This window comes from Sinocyclocheilus rhinocerous, unplaced genomic scaffold, assembly GCF_001515625.1.
Source record: "Sinocyclocheilus rhinocerous isolate Xijiao unplaced genomic scaffold, SAMN03320098_v1.1 scaffold1677, whole genome shotgun sequence".
Taxonomy (NCBI): domain Eukaryota; kingdom Metazoa; phylum Chordata; class Actinopteri; order Cypriniformes; family Cyprinidae; genus Sinocyclocheilus; species Sinocyclocheilus rhinocerous.
Window position 1 is genome coordinate 262459 of NW_015646345.1, and position 19467 is coordinate 281925.

The 19467-nt window shown below is 37.6% G+C and overlaps 1 protein-coding gene across 1 annotated transcript in view; it reads right to left on the reverse strand.

Moving 5' to 3' along the window:
* Window positions 1-10694: 10694 nt before the first annotated feature.
* The window catches only part of LOC107707324 (N-lysine methyltransferase SMYD2-B-like), a 24258-nt gene continuing 15485 nt past the window's right edge, over window positions 10695-19467 (reverse strand). Inside the window, exons 8-12 of the mRNA XM_016511310.1 lie at window positions 17621-17731; window positions 16331-16451; window positions 15682-15856; window positions 12976-13084; window positions 10695-11300 (exon numbers count right to left, since the gene is read on the reverse strand). Coding sequence (XP_016366796.1) covers window positions 11220-11300; window positions 12976-13084; window positions 15682-15856; window positions 16331-16451; window positions 17621-17731 — 597 coding nt within the window. The 3' untranslated portion in view covers window positions 10695-11219. The remainder of the gene's footprint in view (window positions 11301-12975; window positions 13085-15681; window positions 15857-16330; window positions 16452-17620; window positions 17732-19467) is intronic.

Here is a 19467-nt window from a genome sequence, read left to right on the forward strand (position 1 = left end):
AAGGTGCTGTATGTTAAAATACATTTCTGCTGTTCTAGAAAAGCCCTGAAACCACTCACAGATAAGTCCACCTTCATTAATGTGGCTAACGAAACTTGTAAATTACTGTACATGTGGGACTAGTTTGACCTTACAGTATTTCCCCTTAGCTAACACACACATGTATGGTTCATTCAAATTCAAAATCTGACCATTTAGTAAAACAGAGTTCAGATTTTATTCATTCTAAAAGGGATATTCTGGGTTCAGTACAAGTTAAGAATAATTGACAGCATGTGGGGCATAATGTTGAGATTACCACAAAAAAGCAAAAAATCAGTGAAGCACTTACAATTATGGTGCCGATCTTTAAATGTTGAAATACTCACTGTTTTAATAAAACAGTCACAAGACTAAAATAGTATGCATGCTAACACGATTTAGTGTTAATCTAGTAGGTACTAACTTATTCTGTGTAAAGTTACATTTTTACAGATCCATTGCCTTGACAAAGATATGCCTTAAACCCTATGACTTTAAAAATGACGATAAAAACAACTTTATGCCTTAAATAATACATTTAACATTAATGTGCGTGCTTTTATGAACGTATAAGCTTTACATTTTACTTGTAAAAAAAAAAGGAGGGATGAGGTACAATTATTTTATGGTAATCAATATTAACAAATAATCAACAATTAACAAATGCTGTCGATTGTACAAGTTAAATGCTTAATTTTTTTATTAAAACCTAAACAATATAATTTAGAATGTATGTAAAACTTTGTATCAGATGTTTGTACACAACAGATGCTTTCCAGGTGAAGCGATCTTTAACAGACATAGTCTACATGTGCTATCTGGGTTTTGAACCAGGTTGATTTAAGAATCAGTGGGGGGGAGTGGGAGCGGGGGGGTATTTCGAGCCCCTGCCCCTTTAATCACCATCCCCAACCCCAACAACCCCACAGTCCCCACCCCACTACTCCCCTACCCATCTGGAGGTCTGTGCACGCCACTGATTGTGCTCCCGACTCTTACACTCAGCCCTGCTAACAGACGAAGTAGGCTATCATATAAATAATTTATTCAAAATTTTGATCATTTTAATGACTTTACTAATTGGAAACTTGAAGGCAATCCACTGGACCATAATTTACAAACTCAGTGTCGTAATATGATATGTTCCAAGATAACACATAATGTACATCCCCTAGCCAATTCTAATGATCAAAATTAAAACATGTAGTCCAGTCAGAACATAAAAGTACAGTTTTATAAGATATGTTGCACATAAGCACTTTTGAAGCAGAGTAGAGTTGTCATGGCAACCGGGAACACCTCTATAAGAAACTGGAGAGTACACCATTTTATGCAATCTCTAGCTGTGTCCAAAATCGCTCACTCGTTCACTAATCCCTATATAGTGTATGGCAGTTGAGTGCACTATATCAGAAAGGAGTGAACGAATTCAGACACTGACGTATACACTGTCTGTCAGAAAGCTGGAGCTGTCGAGGAAACATCTTCATCACATTTGTACTTTAATATTACATGTAGGCCTACCTTATTTTGGAAAATAATATTAATAACAATAATACTCACAATTACTTTATATTGTAATTATACATACCTCCACACCAGCTTTGTTTTTTCATCGATGGATATTATTAGGCCCAATATGTTTCATTTGTAATGCTTAATATGTTAATAATCATTAAATACTATTAAAATACTGGTAACACACAGACACATACCTCAATACAAATAGTCATCCAAAAGAAAATTCCCTCCAATCCTAAAGCCATGGCAAATCATAAATGGTGAAAGTTTGGCCCATATGTGCTCCGCCATGCCATACCTAGGCCAAATGTGACAGCTATCAGCCATATTTGCCAAGAGTGTCTGTCTTGCGGACTGCAAGAGAGGGGCGTAACTGGAACAAGGAGGCGTAACTTGAAGTTGTCCAAATCACAAAGAACCACGTGAGATGTCAAAACGAAATGTTGTTGGCAATATGGCCGCTTGTATAGAGACAACGGTGATAATTTTTTTTGTCCCGAAATAACCGTTCAAATTGAAGTGTGTAAGTTATTTTCATACAGTGGTATTGTTTATGGAGTTAATAATCTATTAAAACTAAGGTGTAAAGTAAGCAATATATAAGCAAAAGGTGTAAAAACGCTGTCCCCCGGTTTCACAGACAAGGCTGGTCAAGACTAGTCCCAGACTAAAATGCATGTCTGGGCTGTTTTAACTGAAAGCAACTTGAACTGGCTGATCTTAAAATATAATCCCGGCTTAATCTAAACCCTGTCTGTGACCTACATAATATAGCATATTTGTGATTTTGCTGTAAAAACTCGTTTTATAATGCACAACTAACAGGGGAGCTCAATTAAGTACACATACGTCTCAAAAGTGGATTTACATGAACCATATATACATCTTAAAGACAATTACTAAAAGTCTATTTAACATCTGACAGGATAGTCTTTGATTAGTATTGCAGATGAGCACATCTAATAGACATGAAACAGGCATCTGAGTGATGTATGTGTGCTATTATGTAGAATTCACTGTTGTCAACACTGCTCTAGATGAATGTAAGTCATGTAAACAAACAAATCTACATAAAGTAACTAAACATAAGTTATCTATTTTATTTGTCCATTTGTAATATTGATAATTTAAGGAACATTTGTGTTGAATAAAAAGCGAGTTACATCAGCAACTACTTCAACATGTAAATGCAGTATTGAGCAGATAAATCACAGAGGTAACTTGACTCTTGTCTGGATGTTACAGGGACAGATGAGACACACGTGTGTTTATCCGCTGCTATATAAACATATTTTAAATCTTAAGTTGTAGTTTATATTAATCTCGCTTTGACATCTCGCGTGGTTCTGTGTGATTTGGACAACTTCAAGTTACGCCTCCTTGTTCCAGTTACGCCCCTCTCTTGCAGTCCGCAGACAGACCCTTCTCCATATTTGGCCCAAAACTTTAAAGGGGACATAACACAGACAGTTTCTGCCAATCTCAGGTTAATGTGTATTTATACAGGTGCATCTCAATAAATTAGAATGTCGTGGAAAAGTTCATTTATTTCAGTAATTCAACTCAAATTGTGAAACTCGTGTACGATAACGTCAACATAGCGGATGATATCCGAATCGAATTCATACTGTACTTCAGGCTGTACACTCTCATAGCGCTCGGTACGCAGCCCGACAGCATCTCGTTTTGACATCTCGCTTTGACATCTCGCGTGGTTCTGTGTGATTTGGACAACTTCAAGTTACGCCAGTGTATTTACCACAGAAATACTCTGTGGCAGTACGTCATATGTCCAAATCGTTTTTTGAAACTTTGGCCATGTTTAGCATGAGAATCCAACTTGTTAACAGTGTAAATAAGTCAGAATGCATGAAATAGCATTAGACATCCCCTTTAACACAGTCATATTTAGTCTGTCCTGACACGTTAAGTTTATAAAGGAACAATGAATTTTGAAAATCTATTATTATTATTATTATTATTACTGAAAAATAATTTTTCAAACACAGCAGTGGTGGACAAGGTACACAAATCAAGTACTTGAGTAAAAGTACAGATTCGTATAGTAAAATATTACTCCAGTACAATTATGAGGTAGGCTACTCCTTTTCAATTTTTTGCTTGGGTGAAAGTACAACAGTACTGGATTTTTAATGTACCTAGATAAAAAGTACTGATAAAACATAAGTGATCATAAGTGATCAAATTTTCAGCAGTAAGAAAAAAAAGTGTTTTAAAGGCCTGTTGTTAGGCAATACATTTTATTTAAAGAAAATATAATTATATTTTGATAGACATTTTTTTCCCGGAGTCTGTGGGGTAAAACGCCCCCGGCCACTTGGGGTAAAATGGGCATCACTTCCCACTATGATAATTACGGTAGTTACCATGTTCTGAGCATCACATCCTTTGTTTTTCCATCAAATGTAATCTATCTAGGTGGTTGAATAAAAATGTTTGGACTTTATATTTAAAATAATTTTTTATTTTAATTTTTGTTAAAAATCTAATAAAATGAAAACTCTGGATATTTTTCATTCACATAAAAAAAACTTACACAGTTCTTAATGGGGGCGTTTCCCCCCCATTCTACCCATGAATTATTGTGAATTGTCAAGTAGCCAGCACTAGTCAGTAAGGAATATTAGTGGATCCAGATATATGATATGTAATGTGTGTTGACAAAAAAAAACTATACAAACAGACGTCACATAGTGATGAATGAATAACATTTTAATAGAAATGCTGCAGCAGTGGGGAAGGTGAAAGTGCATATGTTATTTTAATTTGTGTTATTTTACTCAGGGGATCCTCGGTTCTTGTCAGACTTGTGAATTCAGTTCACTGGAGACTCGCTCTGAACGGATCATTTGAATCAGCGGATCATTCGACTCGAGAACAGCTGCAATCAGAATTGTTTGGTGCGATTTGCGAACCGATTTAACAGGTTCGTTGAAAAGAAGCAGTTCATTCATGAATCGGACACCACTTTTGCATCTTGGAGCGTGTGATGATTTCTTCATTTCAAAATAAGGAGTAACGATATGTTTTATGAGATGTAGTGGAGCAAAAAGTACGATCTTACACTTTGGAATGTAGTGAAGTAAAATTAAAAGTTACTCAAAATAAAACTACTCCAGTAAAGTACAGATGCTTGAAAAATGTACTTGAGTAAAAAATACTTTGTTACTGTCCACCACTGAAACACAGGCAGTTAAGAATCAGAAGCATTACAAAAACGTATTACTTGTGCCTACAGTCAAATCATGCTGTGCTGGTATTTAGAACAACAGCACTCTTGGAGAAGGTTATTCATGCTTTTATTACTTCACGTCTAGTTTACTGTAATTCACCGTATTTGGGTCTTCCTCAGTCATCGCTTGCACGCCTTCAGAAGCAAGGCTGCTGACCAGGGCAAAGAAATATGTCACCCCAATTTTGGCCTCGCTTCATTGGCTCCCGATCCACTTTAGAATTCAGTTTAAGATTTTGTTGTTTGTTTTTTAAAGCTCTTAACGATCAAGCTCCATCTTATCTCAAAGATATTCTTACCCCTCAGTCATCTATCAGACTTTTAAGATCTTCTGACAGGGGCTCTTTTATCCTCGTTCTGACTATTAACTAGTTGCTTATTAGAATGCATATTACTAGCATATTTGCTGTTTATTAGTTCTTATAAAGCACATATTAATGCCTTATTCTGTATGACTATATTTTAGATCCCGTAATACTATCAGTGGGTGCCCAATACATTATCAACCAAATATAATTGGTTGAGCAAATGATATGGGCTCATTATTTATTATTAAAATAGGCCTATAGCTACTTGGTGTTCGGTTTTCAAGTCTTCTCCGTGCGATGGTGTGCTTAATGAAGAATTCAGTTTGTGAACAGAAACACATGGACTGCAAAATACATTACCAAGAGTAAAGTAGTCAGACGTTCGACAGTCATAAATGCTGACATTAACACACATGATTGTGTCCATCAATCAGGTGAAAAACCTTTAAACACAAATACAAACACCACTTTAAGAGCAAGCACAAATAGATACAATCAAATACAAACAGGATTTAAATGCTTGATTTTAAATTACCATAAAGCAGACCATGTAAATAGACAGCAGATATTCAACCATTTACACTTTTCTAAATTGATGATTTGATGATTTATGATGATTTATTGATGATAATCTGAATATATATACAATTACTATGGAAACTTAACCCATTAACAAACCAATAATGTCCAAGTACACTCCCAGAATGACATAATGCACATAAACAAAAAAAATAAATAAAATTTCAAACAAAAGAAAAGTAGCTCACCGGCTACATCTCCATTGATTGTAGTATCTTAATTCTGCACAAAAGTTTTTTTTTTTTTTTTTTTTTTTACTTTAGTCCAAGAAATGGCAAGTTTGCAGTGCTCACTTTTCAGTGCTGCTTTCTGCTGCTATACAGCATGTATATGGCCAAAAAAAACAAAGTTTTATACAAAGTCTGAATGGATTATTTATAGCCCAAAAAGCATGCAAAGAGCACTTTCTTTGTAATCATTAAAAAGCTGTTCCTCGTCTTAGTTCATCGCGATCTCAATACGTTTTGTTAAAAAGAGAGGACTTGTGAACTTGTAAAACTCAGCCTTGGACAAAAACTCTGCTGTTTTGAGCAATGAGTGGTTTTTAACTTAAACACCTCTGATTGGCAATTGCGTTCAAGAAATCAACAGATATATCTATGATTGGCTACACTGCTCAACACCGCAAAAAATACTATGCAAAAAGAAACTTTTTGACGTTCTCCAAAGCGCAAAAACAAATATGCACTGGATAGTTTGCCTGATCTATTTCGCCAATAAGAAAAGAATAGCACGAGTTTTTCAGGTAATGCTGCCAATTGTTGATTCGCTACAGAACTGGGGGATGGTGTCTTGTAGTTTGTAATGTCTTTCAGGCCTTTCCACACTGAAGCAGGGTCGTTTCCTGAAAACTGGTTTTCCAGCTTTTTAGAGTTTGAAAACTCTAATTTCATATCAACTCTAAGAAAGGATATTTTTGTGGCCACAGAAAATAACTTTCTTACAGTACCAATGCATTAGAGCATATAGCTATAAGTCGGATTGTAAAAGGGACATTATTCTGTAACGGGGACTCTTTGCAAGTGCAAGCTTTATTAACACAAAGGTGTAGTCAGACAGGCAAGGTCAAGATCCAGCAAACAAGGTAATCCAAGGCAGTGGCAAAAGAGTAATCCAAAGGAACAGGCAAGGGTCATAATCCAAGTGAGCAGTCCAAAGTAACAAATTAACAAAACAATGAAACAAGGCAATGACAATGGCAATGGCAAATGAATACGCTTGGTAGAGTCTGCAACAGCAAAACAGTACTTCGCCATGTGAATGAGTGCAACTTAAATAATTCTTCTAATTGGAAACAGCTGTAGGTGTAATCAGTTCCTGGCATGGGGTGTTATGGGAGATGTAGTCCGTGAAACAATGGTACAGTTTAAGGATGGAGTGCCCTCTAGAGGATCTCGTGGGCACTCCAGCTGGAGATCCTGACATAAGCCAAGGCGGTGCAGAAGACCACCAGAGCTGGGCAGAAGACCACCACGGCGGAGCAGATGTCCACCAGGGCAGATCAGACAGGACTGAAGATCCCCATGGTGGAGCAGACGACCACCACAGCAGAGCAGATGGGACCAAAGACCCCCACGGTGGAGCAGATTGGACGGAGGACCACTTCAGTGGAGTTGATGGTGCAGGGAACCACCACGGCGGATCAGGCTGGACTGGAAATAAGAGCACAGAGAGGTTAACAGCGGCCTCAATGGCCTTCACAGGACATTCACAGTCGATCTCCATGGTTGTGACAGGACAGGCAGAGAGTTAGTAAATGGCCTCCTCAGCCATAACGGGGCAAACAGAGTTCATGAACAGCCTCCTTAGCCATAACGGGGCAGACATATAATATCTATAGCGAGCTCAGCGTGTGGGCGTGGTCGCATTAGATATAATGAAGGGAGACGTGAAAGACTGGACATCGCGTTGGTTTCATATGATTACTTTATCACAGAATATTTGCTTTCGATAAGACTTGCTTAGTTTAAAAGTAGACATGTCAAGCTTTCTATAGATATATCTCTCATGTCTCTTTGTTGAGTATTTGCTGAGTTACAGTTCATTTTAATGACGCGTTTCTAAATAAAGATCACGCAGACCAAGGCGGCAGACAGCGCACCATGTTTGTTTTCTTTATTTTATAAATGCACAAAGTTTTGTTGTTATTATGTGTGTATACAAATAAAAGTAGACCATTTACAGATTCGATTGATGTATTGCTCTAATCTGTAAGATCAAAACTGAAAGTGTAATTTAAGTTATTTTCGGTGTTATCAGGAGAAGATGCCACAAAACGCGTATCCGCGTTAGTCGACCCCAGAGGGTTAACAAATAACATCTATGGCAGCTCTCTTCTCGCACAGTTGCTACGCGACAGGAGCGGCAATCGGAAACACCTGCTGGCGCCAGGGCCGTTTCTAGGCATAGGCGAGTTAGGCGGTCGCCTAGGGCGCCACCAGCTGAAGGGGCGCCAATGAGCGCACGTACTGGCACTTTTAGCAGGGTTGTGATAAAGAGTGGCACGGTCACCCTGAAATATGACTGCCGCGCCCACTGGATCCCCCAACATTATTGGGCTAGAGTACTGTCAATCTGACGATGCCTGTATGCCACTAGATCAGAGTGCTGCATTTTTGTTTGCATTTGGAGCGCTCAACAACGCCATTAGATCAGTGGGCTCTGTCAGTGCTTTGGCAAGGTAACACTTTTTTTTGCCATGCAATAAAGCTAAGTTCAAAGGCCAATTTAAAATATTGGTACAGCAAATAAAGTGCACAAAATCTGTATTTTGTTTAGGCAGTATTTGTGGCACATTTGTCCAAATATTTGTGGCAGATTTGTCCAAAAGGTGCGCGTTTTTTGCGCCAATGCATTGTTAAAGGATCAGCGTGTCATGTAATATATTCCCATATAAATTTCTGTTTGCAATAGCCCTACTGTGCTGTAAATAGGTGTGGTAAATGGGCAACTCTGGTAATGCTGCCCTCTCATTCATTGATCTGCTAACCGTTATGCTCATGTGTCCTCTGATAATAATAGCTTTCTAGGATTAAACATTATTTGGATAATTTGGATATTAATCTCTTAATAGCCCTACTGTGTGTCAGACCTACCTGAAAAACTAAAAAGCTATTTATTTCATTTGTAGGCCTGTCGTTATTTTTTATTTGTGCTATCATTAGTAATCTCTTTATTTGTTCTTATTTTATTATTAACTGCTTAGCCTCCTTTTGGCTAGAAACGGCCCTGGCTGGCGCAATCAGGAAATCCTGAGAAGGCTAGACTTGGAGCGTCCTTCGAAGACCGCATCCTTCGAAGGACCTGTCCTCCAAAAGGATGCGGTCTTAGAATTGGGACGCAGCTCTAGTGTTCCTTTCTAAGATTCACTTCACCTCTGACCTCTCCACAGGTGGAGCAACAGCTTAGCAATGGAGGCCTTGGAGCATATCAACGTTCTGGAATTGAAGGCAGTCTACCTAGTGCTAGAACATTTCTTACTTTCCATGTGCTTGTATGGTCCGACAGCACATTAACGGTTTATTTGAAATGATCAGGACAGCACTGGGGGCTTGTACCATGATGGTGGCTGAACAAACTCAGGGTTACAGGATTAGTTTCGAATTGACAAAACCAAACCAATCCAATCCAACTTTGCTAGTACCATGACACCGATCATCAACTTTGTCAAATCAGGCTTTGATCCTGAGTTTGTGATTCGGTGTCTAGCGTTTAAACCCGCCCTTCTTGTTACCTGATTATTGGTTTATTTGCATCACCTGTCTTCCCTCGTTACCTGCTTTGTTGGCTCTCCTATTTATTCTCCCTGTGTGCCCTGTCCTGTGCTGATCCATTGTTGAAATTCATGTATAATACATAAGAACACTCAGCAAAAAAAAATAACGAAAAAATAAAGATAATTAATCTTTTTATTACTTTTGGAAAATATCACAAATATTCACAAACAGAAACAGGCAAATAGTAAACCAAACATCCACCAATATAAAACAGAATTGATTCATTATATATTTAATATTCTCAAACAACTGGCATTTGTAATAAAAAATGAAATGAATACATAGACTATTTATACAGAAAATAGTTCCGGTCCTCAAATTTGATTGGTTAAGTACATTTCCTATAGTCGTTTCACTCTTTGTATCAATCTATTTCTCTTCTGGTTTTCCGCTAAAAGCCAAGCCATTTTCATGGTGTCTAAATCCCAGAGTTTGAGCAAACTAAACTGAAACTTACCTGGCTAGCCAGCTAAACCGGCTTCAAGGTATAGGCCCCAGGCGTTCTTGTGTTGTCATGTTCGATGTAACACAAGTGATTATGATTGGCCACATGCTTTCTTGTCTTGTTCTGTGTTGTACACGGCATGTTCCTCATTAGCCGTATGCGTTCATGTTTTGTTTAGTCTGGACACGCAGTCAATATGTTCTTATTGGCTGTGTGTTTTTGTGCCATGTTTTGTGTGAGAATATGGCCCTGTTTTGTTTGTTTCTATGTGCCTTGTGATTCGGTGTCTAGCGTTTAAACCCGCCCTTCTTGTTACCTGATTATTGGTTTATTTGCATCACCTGTCTTCCCTCGTTACCTGCTTTGTTGGCTTGCTCAGGAGCAAATTACCCTCCTCCATCCCCAACTCCTGCTTTCGCCACAGTCAGGACTTGGCTTTCTGATATTTCTCGTTGAATCAGACTTCCTTTGATTTTGAATAATGTGTTACACTTAAATATCATGAAGAACATTAATGATGCTCTCCCTGCTCATTCATGACAGGCTGCATGGATGGGCAGAGAGTTTTTGCCCAGAACAGGACCATTCCACCAAATCCACACAGGGCAGACTGGGGTAGTTGTGGCCTAATGGTTAGAGAGTCGAACTTGTAACCCAAAGGTTTGAGTCTCAGGTCCAGCAGAAATTGTCAGTGTGGGGAGTGAATAATCAGCGCTCTCTTCCACCCTCAATACCACGACTGAGGTGAGACCCTTGAGCAAGGCACCAAACCCCCAACTGTGTGTGTGCTTGTTCGTTCATTCACTATTGTGTGTGTGCACTTGGATTGGTTAAATGCAGAGCACAAATTCAGAATAAGGAATACCATATTTGGCCTCACTTTACTTCACCCAAACTGTATGTTAAGTGTCAATCATTTTGACGATAGTGGTCCTGAAAGAAATCTCTTTTCTTTTGCTTCCTGCTAGAATTCTCTTGTGCCTGTTCCTCCGTTCATTTCTCTGTGATTTCTGTTGTGTGTATTGATGTCTGCTCAGTTCTACGATTATGGTATCTTTGCTTTATTTATTTTTAAATTAATAAATAATTTATTTTTCTGTTTCTCTGCTCTTACTGTTCTAATCGCCCAGCTGCTTAAATGATATGAATTACTTATTTTGTTTTCCATTTTTGCACACTTGTTACACTTGCACTTCTTTCTTTTTAGAGTTATATCTTACAGAAATACTTTATCAGCCTATTAAGCATATTACTGAAGAAGGTCTCTCCATAAAGTGAAATTCAAGTGCAATCTAAAACAGTAATCACTATTTACATTATTCTCCTCTTATTTCCTGTTTGAGCTCTGTGACATATGTGTGGTCCTTTCCATGAACAACCTCCATGATGGCCAACGCCTGTAACACAAACAGAATTATCACTCACTTCTGACATTTACAGAGTAGTAAATAAAATAAAAAAACATTTTACTTTTGTCTGTAGTCCTGCAACCTGGAAGAGAATTAGCACTTTTAAGCTGTAGATTTAATAATTTGTACTAACATTTTTAAAACCACAAAGATGAGTAAGTTTATATGCTTAATGGACAACCAAAATGTTTCAAAGCGGTGGTCATTTGACAGAAAGAGATTTAATCCGACAATGAACCACTAAACCATGAAACACTGAATGTGTGGCTATAACTAATCTTGAGTCAGTGCTTGAATAAAATTAGGTACATAAAATCATTGCCACTCAATTGATTGACTCTGGTAAAACTACTTTAATAGTTTAAAGTAGATTTAAACTACGTTAAATCTGCTTTAATAGAATTAAATATTTAAAATGTTAATGCTACTTATGTCTTATGCTTTGAGAATGCTTTGAGCATCCAGATGTTACAACATCTACCAGCAGGACCATGCTAACTTGCCAAACTTTGACCTTTTGGTCCTCCCACTAAAACATACTGTAGGAAAAACAGATGAGTCAAACAAAAAATTCATGTGACATCAAAAAAGTAATGTGACTTTGCGCTATGGGACCTGACTAACCAGTGGACCGAACTCATTACACAGCATCTGAAATGTTGTTATGGTCATTCTGAAATGCCCGAGCAAAGTCTGTCATCAAGTATTTCTGTATAATTGCCTCCCAGACCTGACTTACACGACTGTGTTCCCAAACAGCAGGCATCCACCTCCAAAAGCAATGACCGCATTTATTGTGTTTCATCTGCTTGCTCTGAGGCGCATATAATTTATTACATATGAAAATTATTATATTTAGTGGCTTCTCCTACTTTTCTTAGTGATATTTAGTGCCAGTTTATCAGGAAGCATGTGTTCTCTTTGACTTGTTGGATGGAAACTGTGCTTATTTGCAAATGTTTTAAGCGACCAATTTTGCAAATTTGGATGGAAACCTGGATATTGTCAATAGAGATTTATAGTTTCTGTTGTTATATTTCAAAAGCCATAGTATAAATCACTTACTCTCACATTTAGGATCATGTCATTGCAAACCCATATAACACCGTGTTGACACTGGGCACTACCATTGACACGTCAACTTGCACCACAACAATTTAAGGCTGTCTACACTTTCTCCCATGGAACACAAAAAAAAACTTCCACACAATGAAAGAGAATAGGGACTGGGGCTGTCATGCTTCATGATTTTGCTCTCTTTGACTTGTTGGATGGAAACGGTGCTTATTCGCAAATGTTTAAGCGACATTCCAATTTTGCAACTTTGGATGGAAACATGGATATTGTCAAAAGAGATTTATAGTTTCTGTTGTTATATTTCAAAAGCCATAGTATAAATCACTTACTGGGCACTAAATTACACTGGGCACTACCATTGACACATCAACTTGCACCACAACAATTTAAGGCTGTCTACACTTTCTCCCATGGAACACAAAAAAAAACTTCCACACAATGAAAGAGAATAGGGACTGGGGCTGTCATGCTCCAAAAAGTTTAGAACAGGATTTGTGATTTGTGCACTACATTCCAAGTCTTCCACAAGAGAGTCATACAGGTTTGAAATGACATAAGGGCCAGACAGTTTTGGAGGAGTTTGTACCTTTTGAAGTGCACTTATGCCAGTGGACTTCCTGTCCAGAGCCATGTAGAGTCTGCCCATCTTTAGATACATAGATGCAATATTTAAAGAGTATGCTGGGTAAAGGACACTACAGATAAAAACCAGACATTAATATGTTGGTATATGCACAAATATCACACAATTTATGTATTATAATATATACAGGTGCATCTCAATAAATTAGAATGTCGTGGAAAAGTTCATTTCAGTAATTCAACTCAAATTGTGAAACTCGCGTATTAAATAAATTCAATGCACACAGACGGAAGTAGTTTAAGTCTTTGGTTCTTTTAATTGTGATGATTTTGACTCACATTTAACAAAAACCCACCAATTCACTCTCAACAAATTAGAATACTTCATAAGACCAATAAAAAAAAAACATTTTTAGTGAATTGTTAGCCTTCTGGAAAGTATGTTCATTTACTGTACATGTACTCAATACTTGGTAGGGGCTCCTTTTGCTTTAATTACTGCCTCAATTCAGCGTGGCATGGAGGTGATCAGTTTGTAGCACTGCTGAGGTGGTATGGAAGCCCACGTTTCTTTGACAGTGGCCTTCAGCTCATCTGCATTTTTTGGTCTCTTGTTTCTCATTTTCCTCTTGACAATACCCCATAGATTCTCTATGGGGTTCAGGTCTGGTGAGTTTGCTGGCCAGTCAAGCACACCAACACCATGGTCATTTAACCAACTTTTGGTGCTTTTGGCAGTGTGGGCAGGTGCCAAATCCTGCTAGAAAATGAAATCAGCATCTTCAAAAAACTGGTCAGCAGAAGGAAGCATGAAGTGCTCCAAAACTTCTTGGTAAACGGGTGCAGTGACGCTGGTTTTCAAAAAACACAATGGACCAACACCAGCAGATGACATTGCACCCCAAATCATCACAGACTGTGGAAACTTAACACTGGACTTCAAGCAACTTGGGCTATGAGCTTCTCCACCCTTCCTCCAGACTCTAGGACCTTGGTTTCCAAATGAAATACAAAACTTGCTCTCATCTGAAAAGAGGACTTTGGACCACTGGGCAACAGTCCAGTTCTTCTTCTCCTTAGCCCAGGTAAGACGCCTCTGACGTTGTCTGTGGTTCAGGAGTGGCTTAACAAGAGGAATACGACAACTGCACTGTAAAAAGTAATCACTGAATCTACTTAAGAAAGCGAGTAAACATAACTGATTTTTACAAATTTGTTGAGTTTACTTAATTACACTGTGTTATGTGAACTTTCAGGTGGATGCAATAGTAAAATGATTTTGGTTCACATTTAACAAAAACCCACCAATTCACTATCTCAACTAATTAGAATATGGTGACATGCCAATCAGCTAATCAACTCAAAACACCTGCAAAGGTTTCCTGAGCCTTCAAAATGGTCTCTCAGTTTGGTTCACTAGGCTATACAATCATGGGGAAGACTGCTGATCTGACAGTTGTCCAGAAGACAATCATTGACACCCTTCACAAGGAGGGTAAGCCACAAACATTCATTGTCAAAGAAGCTGGCTGTTCACAGAGTGCTGTATCCAAGCATGTTAACAGAAAGTTGAGTGGAAGGAAAAAGTGTGGAAGAAAAAGATGCACAACCAACCGAGAGAACTGCAGCCTTATGAGGATTGTCAAGCAAAATCGATTCAAGAATTTGAGTGAACTTCACAAGGAATGGACTGAGGCTGGGGTCAAGGCATCAAGAGCCACCACACACAGACGTGTCAAGGAATTTGGCTACAGTTGTCGTATTCCTCTTGTTAAGCTACTCCTGAACCACAGACAACGTCAGAGGCGTCTTACCTGGGCTAAGGAGAAGAAGAACTGGACTGTTGCCCAGTGGTCCAAAGTCCTCTTTTCAGATGAGAGCAAGTTTTGTATTTCATTTGGAAACCAAGGTCCTAGAGTCTGGAGGAAGGGTGGAGAAGCTCATAGCCCAAGTTGCTTGAAGTCCAGTGTTAAGTTTCCACAGTCTGTGATGATTTGGGGTGCAATGTCATCTGCTGGTGTTGGTCCATTGTGTTTTTTGAAAACCAACGTCACTGCACCCGTTTACCAAGACATTTTGGAGCACTTCATGCTTCCTTCTGCTGACCAGCTTTTTGAAGATGCTGATTTCATTTTCCAGCAGGATTTGGCACCTGCCCACACTGCCAAAAGCATCAAAAGTTGGTTAAATGACCATGGTGTTGGTGTGCTTGACTGGCCAGCAAACTCACCAGACCTGAACCCCATAGAGAATCTATGGGGTATTGTCAAGTGGAAAATGAGAAACAAGAGACCAAAATATGCAGATGAGCTGAAGGCCACTGTCAAAGAAACCTGGGCTTCCATACCACCTCAGCAGTGCCACAAACTGATCCCCTCCATGCCACGCCGAATTGAGGCCGTAATTAAAGCAAAAGGAGCCCCTACTAAGTATTGAGTACATGTACAGTAAATGAACATACTTTCCAGAAGGCCAACTATTCACTAAAAATGTTTTTTTTATTGGTTTTATTTTATTGGTTTTTGTTAAATGTGAGCCAAAATCATCACAATTAAAAGAACCAAAGACTTAAACTACTTCAGTCTGTGTGCACTGAATTTATTTAATACACGAGTTTCACAATTTGAGTTGAATTACTGAAATAAATGAACTTTTCCACGACATTCTAATTTATTGAGATGCACCTGTACATGAATGCGTGTGTTCTTACGTGTAAGGCTTCATGACTTTTTCTCCATATCTAACTGCTCCATCATAATTCTCCATGAAAAGACAGATGCCCATGGCCTGGTACATCATATGAAGGATGTAGATGTTAGCGTCATCAAACACGGTGCTCATCTTATCAATGCTGAGCTCACACATCTCTAGCAGCTCAGCGGGACGTGAACGAGTCAAGATTCAATAAACGTTTGACTTAAGCTTCAAATTACTTAATGACCTTTGACTAAACAACATCAGTGGTGGGCTAAGGTGTTCTGGGTGGTTGCTAGGGTGTTGCAAAGCTGATCTAAGTGGCTATATTCATTTAATATTTTGGCCTCTAGATATGGCTTTGGACAAATGAAAGCAACACTTCTCTTCAAAAAGCCACATAATTTGAGACACTGATGTTTTAAAAAAGTGACAGGTTTGTTTAAATCACTCCTAAATCACAACCCAGTAGGAAGTAGTAATAGTGATGCTTGACTTAGCAAACATTAAAAAAGAAAAACATTTTTGAACTATACAATGAATAATAATGTTTTGGATACCTCAGTATTGTAACGACAGATTTATGAATGAAGCAATTAAGCAGCACTGCAATTATGCAATCAATTTGGCACACTTCAAGAAGTAAAAAGGGTCAAAAAGGATATCTTTCTCATGTTTGGCCCTGCGGAAGTCTTCCATGGCATTCCGAGCATAACACACCATATCCCTGATCTCCTTTTGACTGATTTCATCACTCAGTTTCCGTACCTTCATCTTCTCCATGTCCTACAAAATGATACAATGAGCAAAATGATATCATCTACATATTATATTATAATAACAGATTATAAAACAAAACAATAAGTAATTTACTACAATCTCTCTCTTGTACATGTGATGAATACACAGTTTTACTTTAAGGTAGATGAGGCATCCTCAGTCAGACTTGAATTAGATCTCTTGAGGTTCTGATTGAATTAGGTTTTTAGTAGTGTTAATTTAGTGTTAATCCTTATAATCCCAAATGTCCTTATAGTGCTGGTATGTAAACTGGTGAAATGACCTTGTAATCCACCAAAACCAACACACACACACTTACACTTCTTCTCCCTCTTCACGTTTCGTTGATTTTCTTCACTGCTAAAGAAACTCTTAAGCCTCTTAAAAGTCCTTGTCAGTACTCCTAACAATTTTTTGGACATTAATAGCTCTTTTAAGGTTTAAGATGCTTTCTGAATTCCTTTCTTCTTTACTAGGATCTTTTCTTTAGTTTTAAGAGAAAACGCCCACATTTCTAAGAATTGTCTTAGAATTTTGTCACTAAATCTTTGCACTAAGAATTTTCATGAATATGGGCTAAAAACTAAAAGTTACATTTGACACAGGACTAAGACTAAGACTAAATTAAAAATAGCTGACAAAATTAACACTAGTTTTTAGGGAATTTTAGTAAAACAGTAATGCTGTTTCACAAATACAAAGCTGAATTTTTCATCAGCCATTAAAGTCATTACATTTCAGTGTCACATGATCCTTCAGAAATCATTCAAATATAATGAATTGGTGCTCAAAAATAGTATTATCATTGTTGAAAACAGTTGAGCTGCTTAATAATTTTGTGAAAACCATCATACATTTCTTTCAGGATTATCTAATAAACAGAAAGTGCAAAAGAACATTGTTTCTTTTAAATAGAATTTTATGTAATCATGTAAAAGTCTACTCTTTACTATCACTTCTGATTAATTTAATGAGTCCTTGCTTTTTAAAATCTTTTTGAACTGTAGTATGTATTTTATATGATATTGTTTTTACTATTGCTATTATTTATGTTATTTATATATTTTTATTTATATATGTCTGTATGCGTTTATTGTGTATCTGGCCGCTGTGCAAATGGGTCAAAGACAAATTTTCCTAAATGCAACCAAGTATATTCCATCCATTCCACACACCATGGATTTGGTTGTGCACTCTTTGCAGTCACAGCTGAAGTAGTAGATGTCTCTGAGCCTCTCGATCCTGTCCTCTGTAAGGTACAGCAGGTCTATGTAGCTGGTATATATCTGCACACACACAGAGCAAGTACAGAGAAAGCTGTCAGTAACTAAAAGACAACAATAAGCATAACAGCAAAGTATGAGGCATTCATGTTCAAGACAGGTTCATGACAGCTTCCGTTTTACCTGCTATTGACTTTGGGCATGCTGGGTAATCCAAAAGCATGGTCACTCATGAATCATTTGACCACATTACACTGTAAAAAACCCAACTTGAAAAAGTTTAAATTACTGGTTTTGCCATGTTGGCTCAGAGAAAATCCATGAAAAGTCAGTACAACTAAGTTTAATACACTTCAATCTAAACAGTTTTTTTTTCTTTTTTCATAAAGTAAAAAAGATGAGCTTTGTGAACAACGCTTCACGCAAGCAAGTTCATCCAAAAAGAAGAAGAAGAAGAAGAAGAAAAAAAAGTCTGCCAACTTAATTTGAGCTAAGACAATCTCATTTAGGAACTGCCCTCCAACATAAAAACATGCTAATAAAATGTGAACAATGTAACATTTGCTTACTTTTGGGCAATGAAGAAAAATGGTTGTTTCGTGATTAATCACATCGAAAATAAATGTTTGTGTTTACATAATATATGTGCGTGTACTGTGTACATTTATATGTACATGTATATATAAATACACACACATACATGTATATATTTAAGAAAAATACACAACATTCTAATTTATTGAGATGCACCTGTATATTATGTAAACACAAACTTTTATTTTGGATGCAATTCATGTTTAATCAATTTGACAGCACTAAATAATAATAATGATGATGATGATGATGATGATGATTATTAAGATGATTATTGGTAGTAGTAGTAGTAGTAGAATCTTGCGCACAGCATTATGAACATTAAAACCTACAAATCTGCAGGAAAACTTTTACTGTTAAGTTAAGTTTTATTGTGAATTTAGTTTCATTCACAACAGGAGGCAGCATCTATAGACAAAAAAAAAATGGTGAGTGAGAGATGAAATGGGAATTATCCTGGACCATTTTGATGAACTGGTATGATTTACCTATATACTTATAAATCCCTTGGAATTAACAATTATATTTATTAAGTTAGTTAGTTCCAAAAAAGGGACAGTGTACATTAATCAACATTCATAAGTGTACCCAAATTAGCTCAACGGCTAGTTTACATTGGTAGTCCCTTTGCAAGATGTTATTTAGGCCAATACACTTTAGTGAAATCATTTTTTCCCCCTACATTACATTTTTTAAAGCTTTTTGTAGCAAGTTTTATGGATTTTTGCCCTGAGCACCCCTCCATTTCTGAAACTTTGCCCATGCCTAATAAATTTTCAGTGACACTCAATTATGATCTGTAAGGAATCATACAGAAGTAAATTACTATTAAAATGATTTTCTCCCTCCTTCAGACAACAGACATCGCATCACAGACACAACATGGCTCTTCAGCCAATTCATAAAAGAACAATGGATATTTAAAAGCACACGTCCAGTTTTGTGTGAGTGAAGGAAATCTGCTTGCGAGTGGAGATTCATGCTCGCGCATTAGGCCTACATGGATCACGTCACATTATGTGCTCTCGACATTGTCATTAAGATCGCGCTATAGAAACCGTCTAAAATTAATAAAAGTATAGTATAAAAAGGAGAAGAAAGCGGGCCTAGGCAGCTGCCTACACATGCCAGGATCCGCCACTGCCAGATGCAGTTTGAAATTTACTAAAAACAAGCCTATCGCAAGATATCTGGTGGGGGGGGGG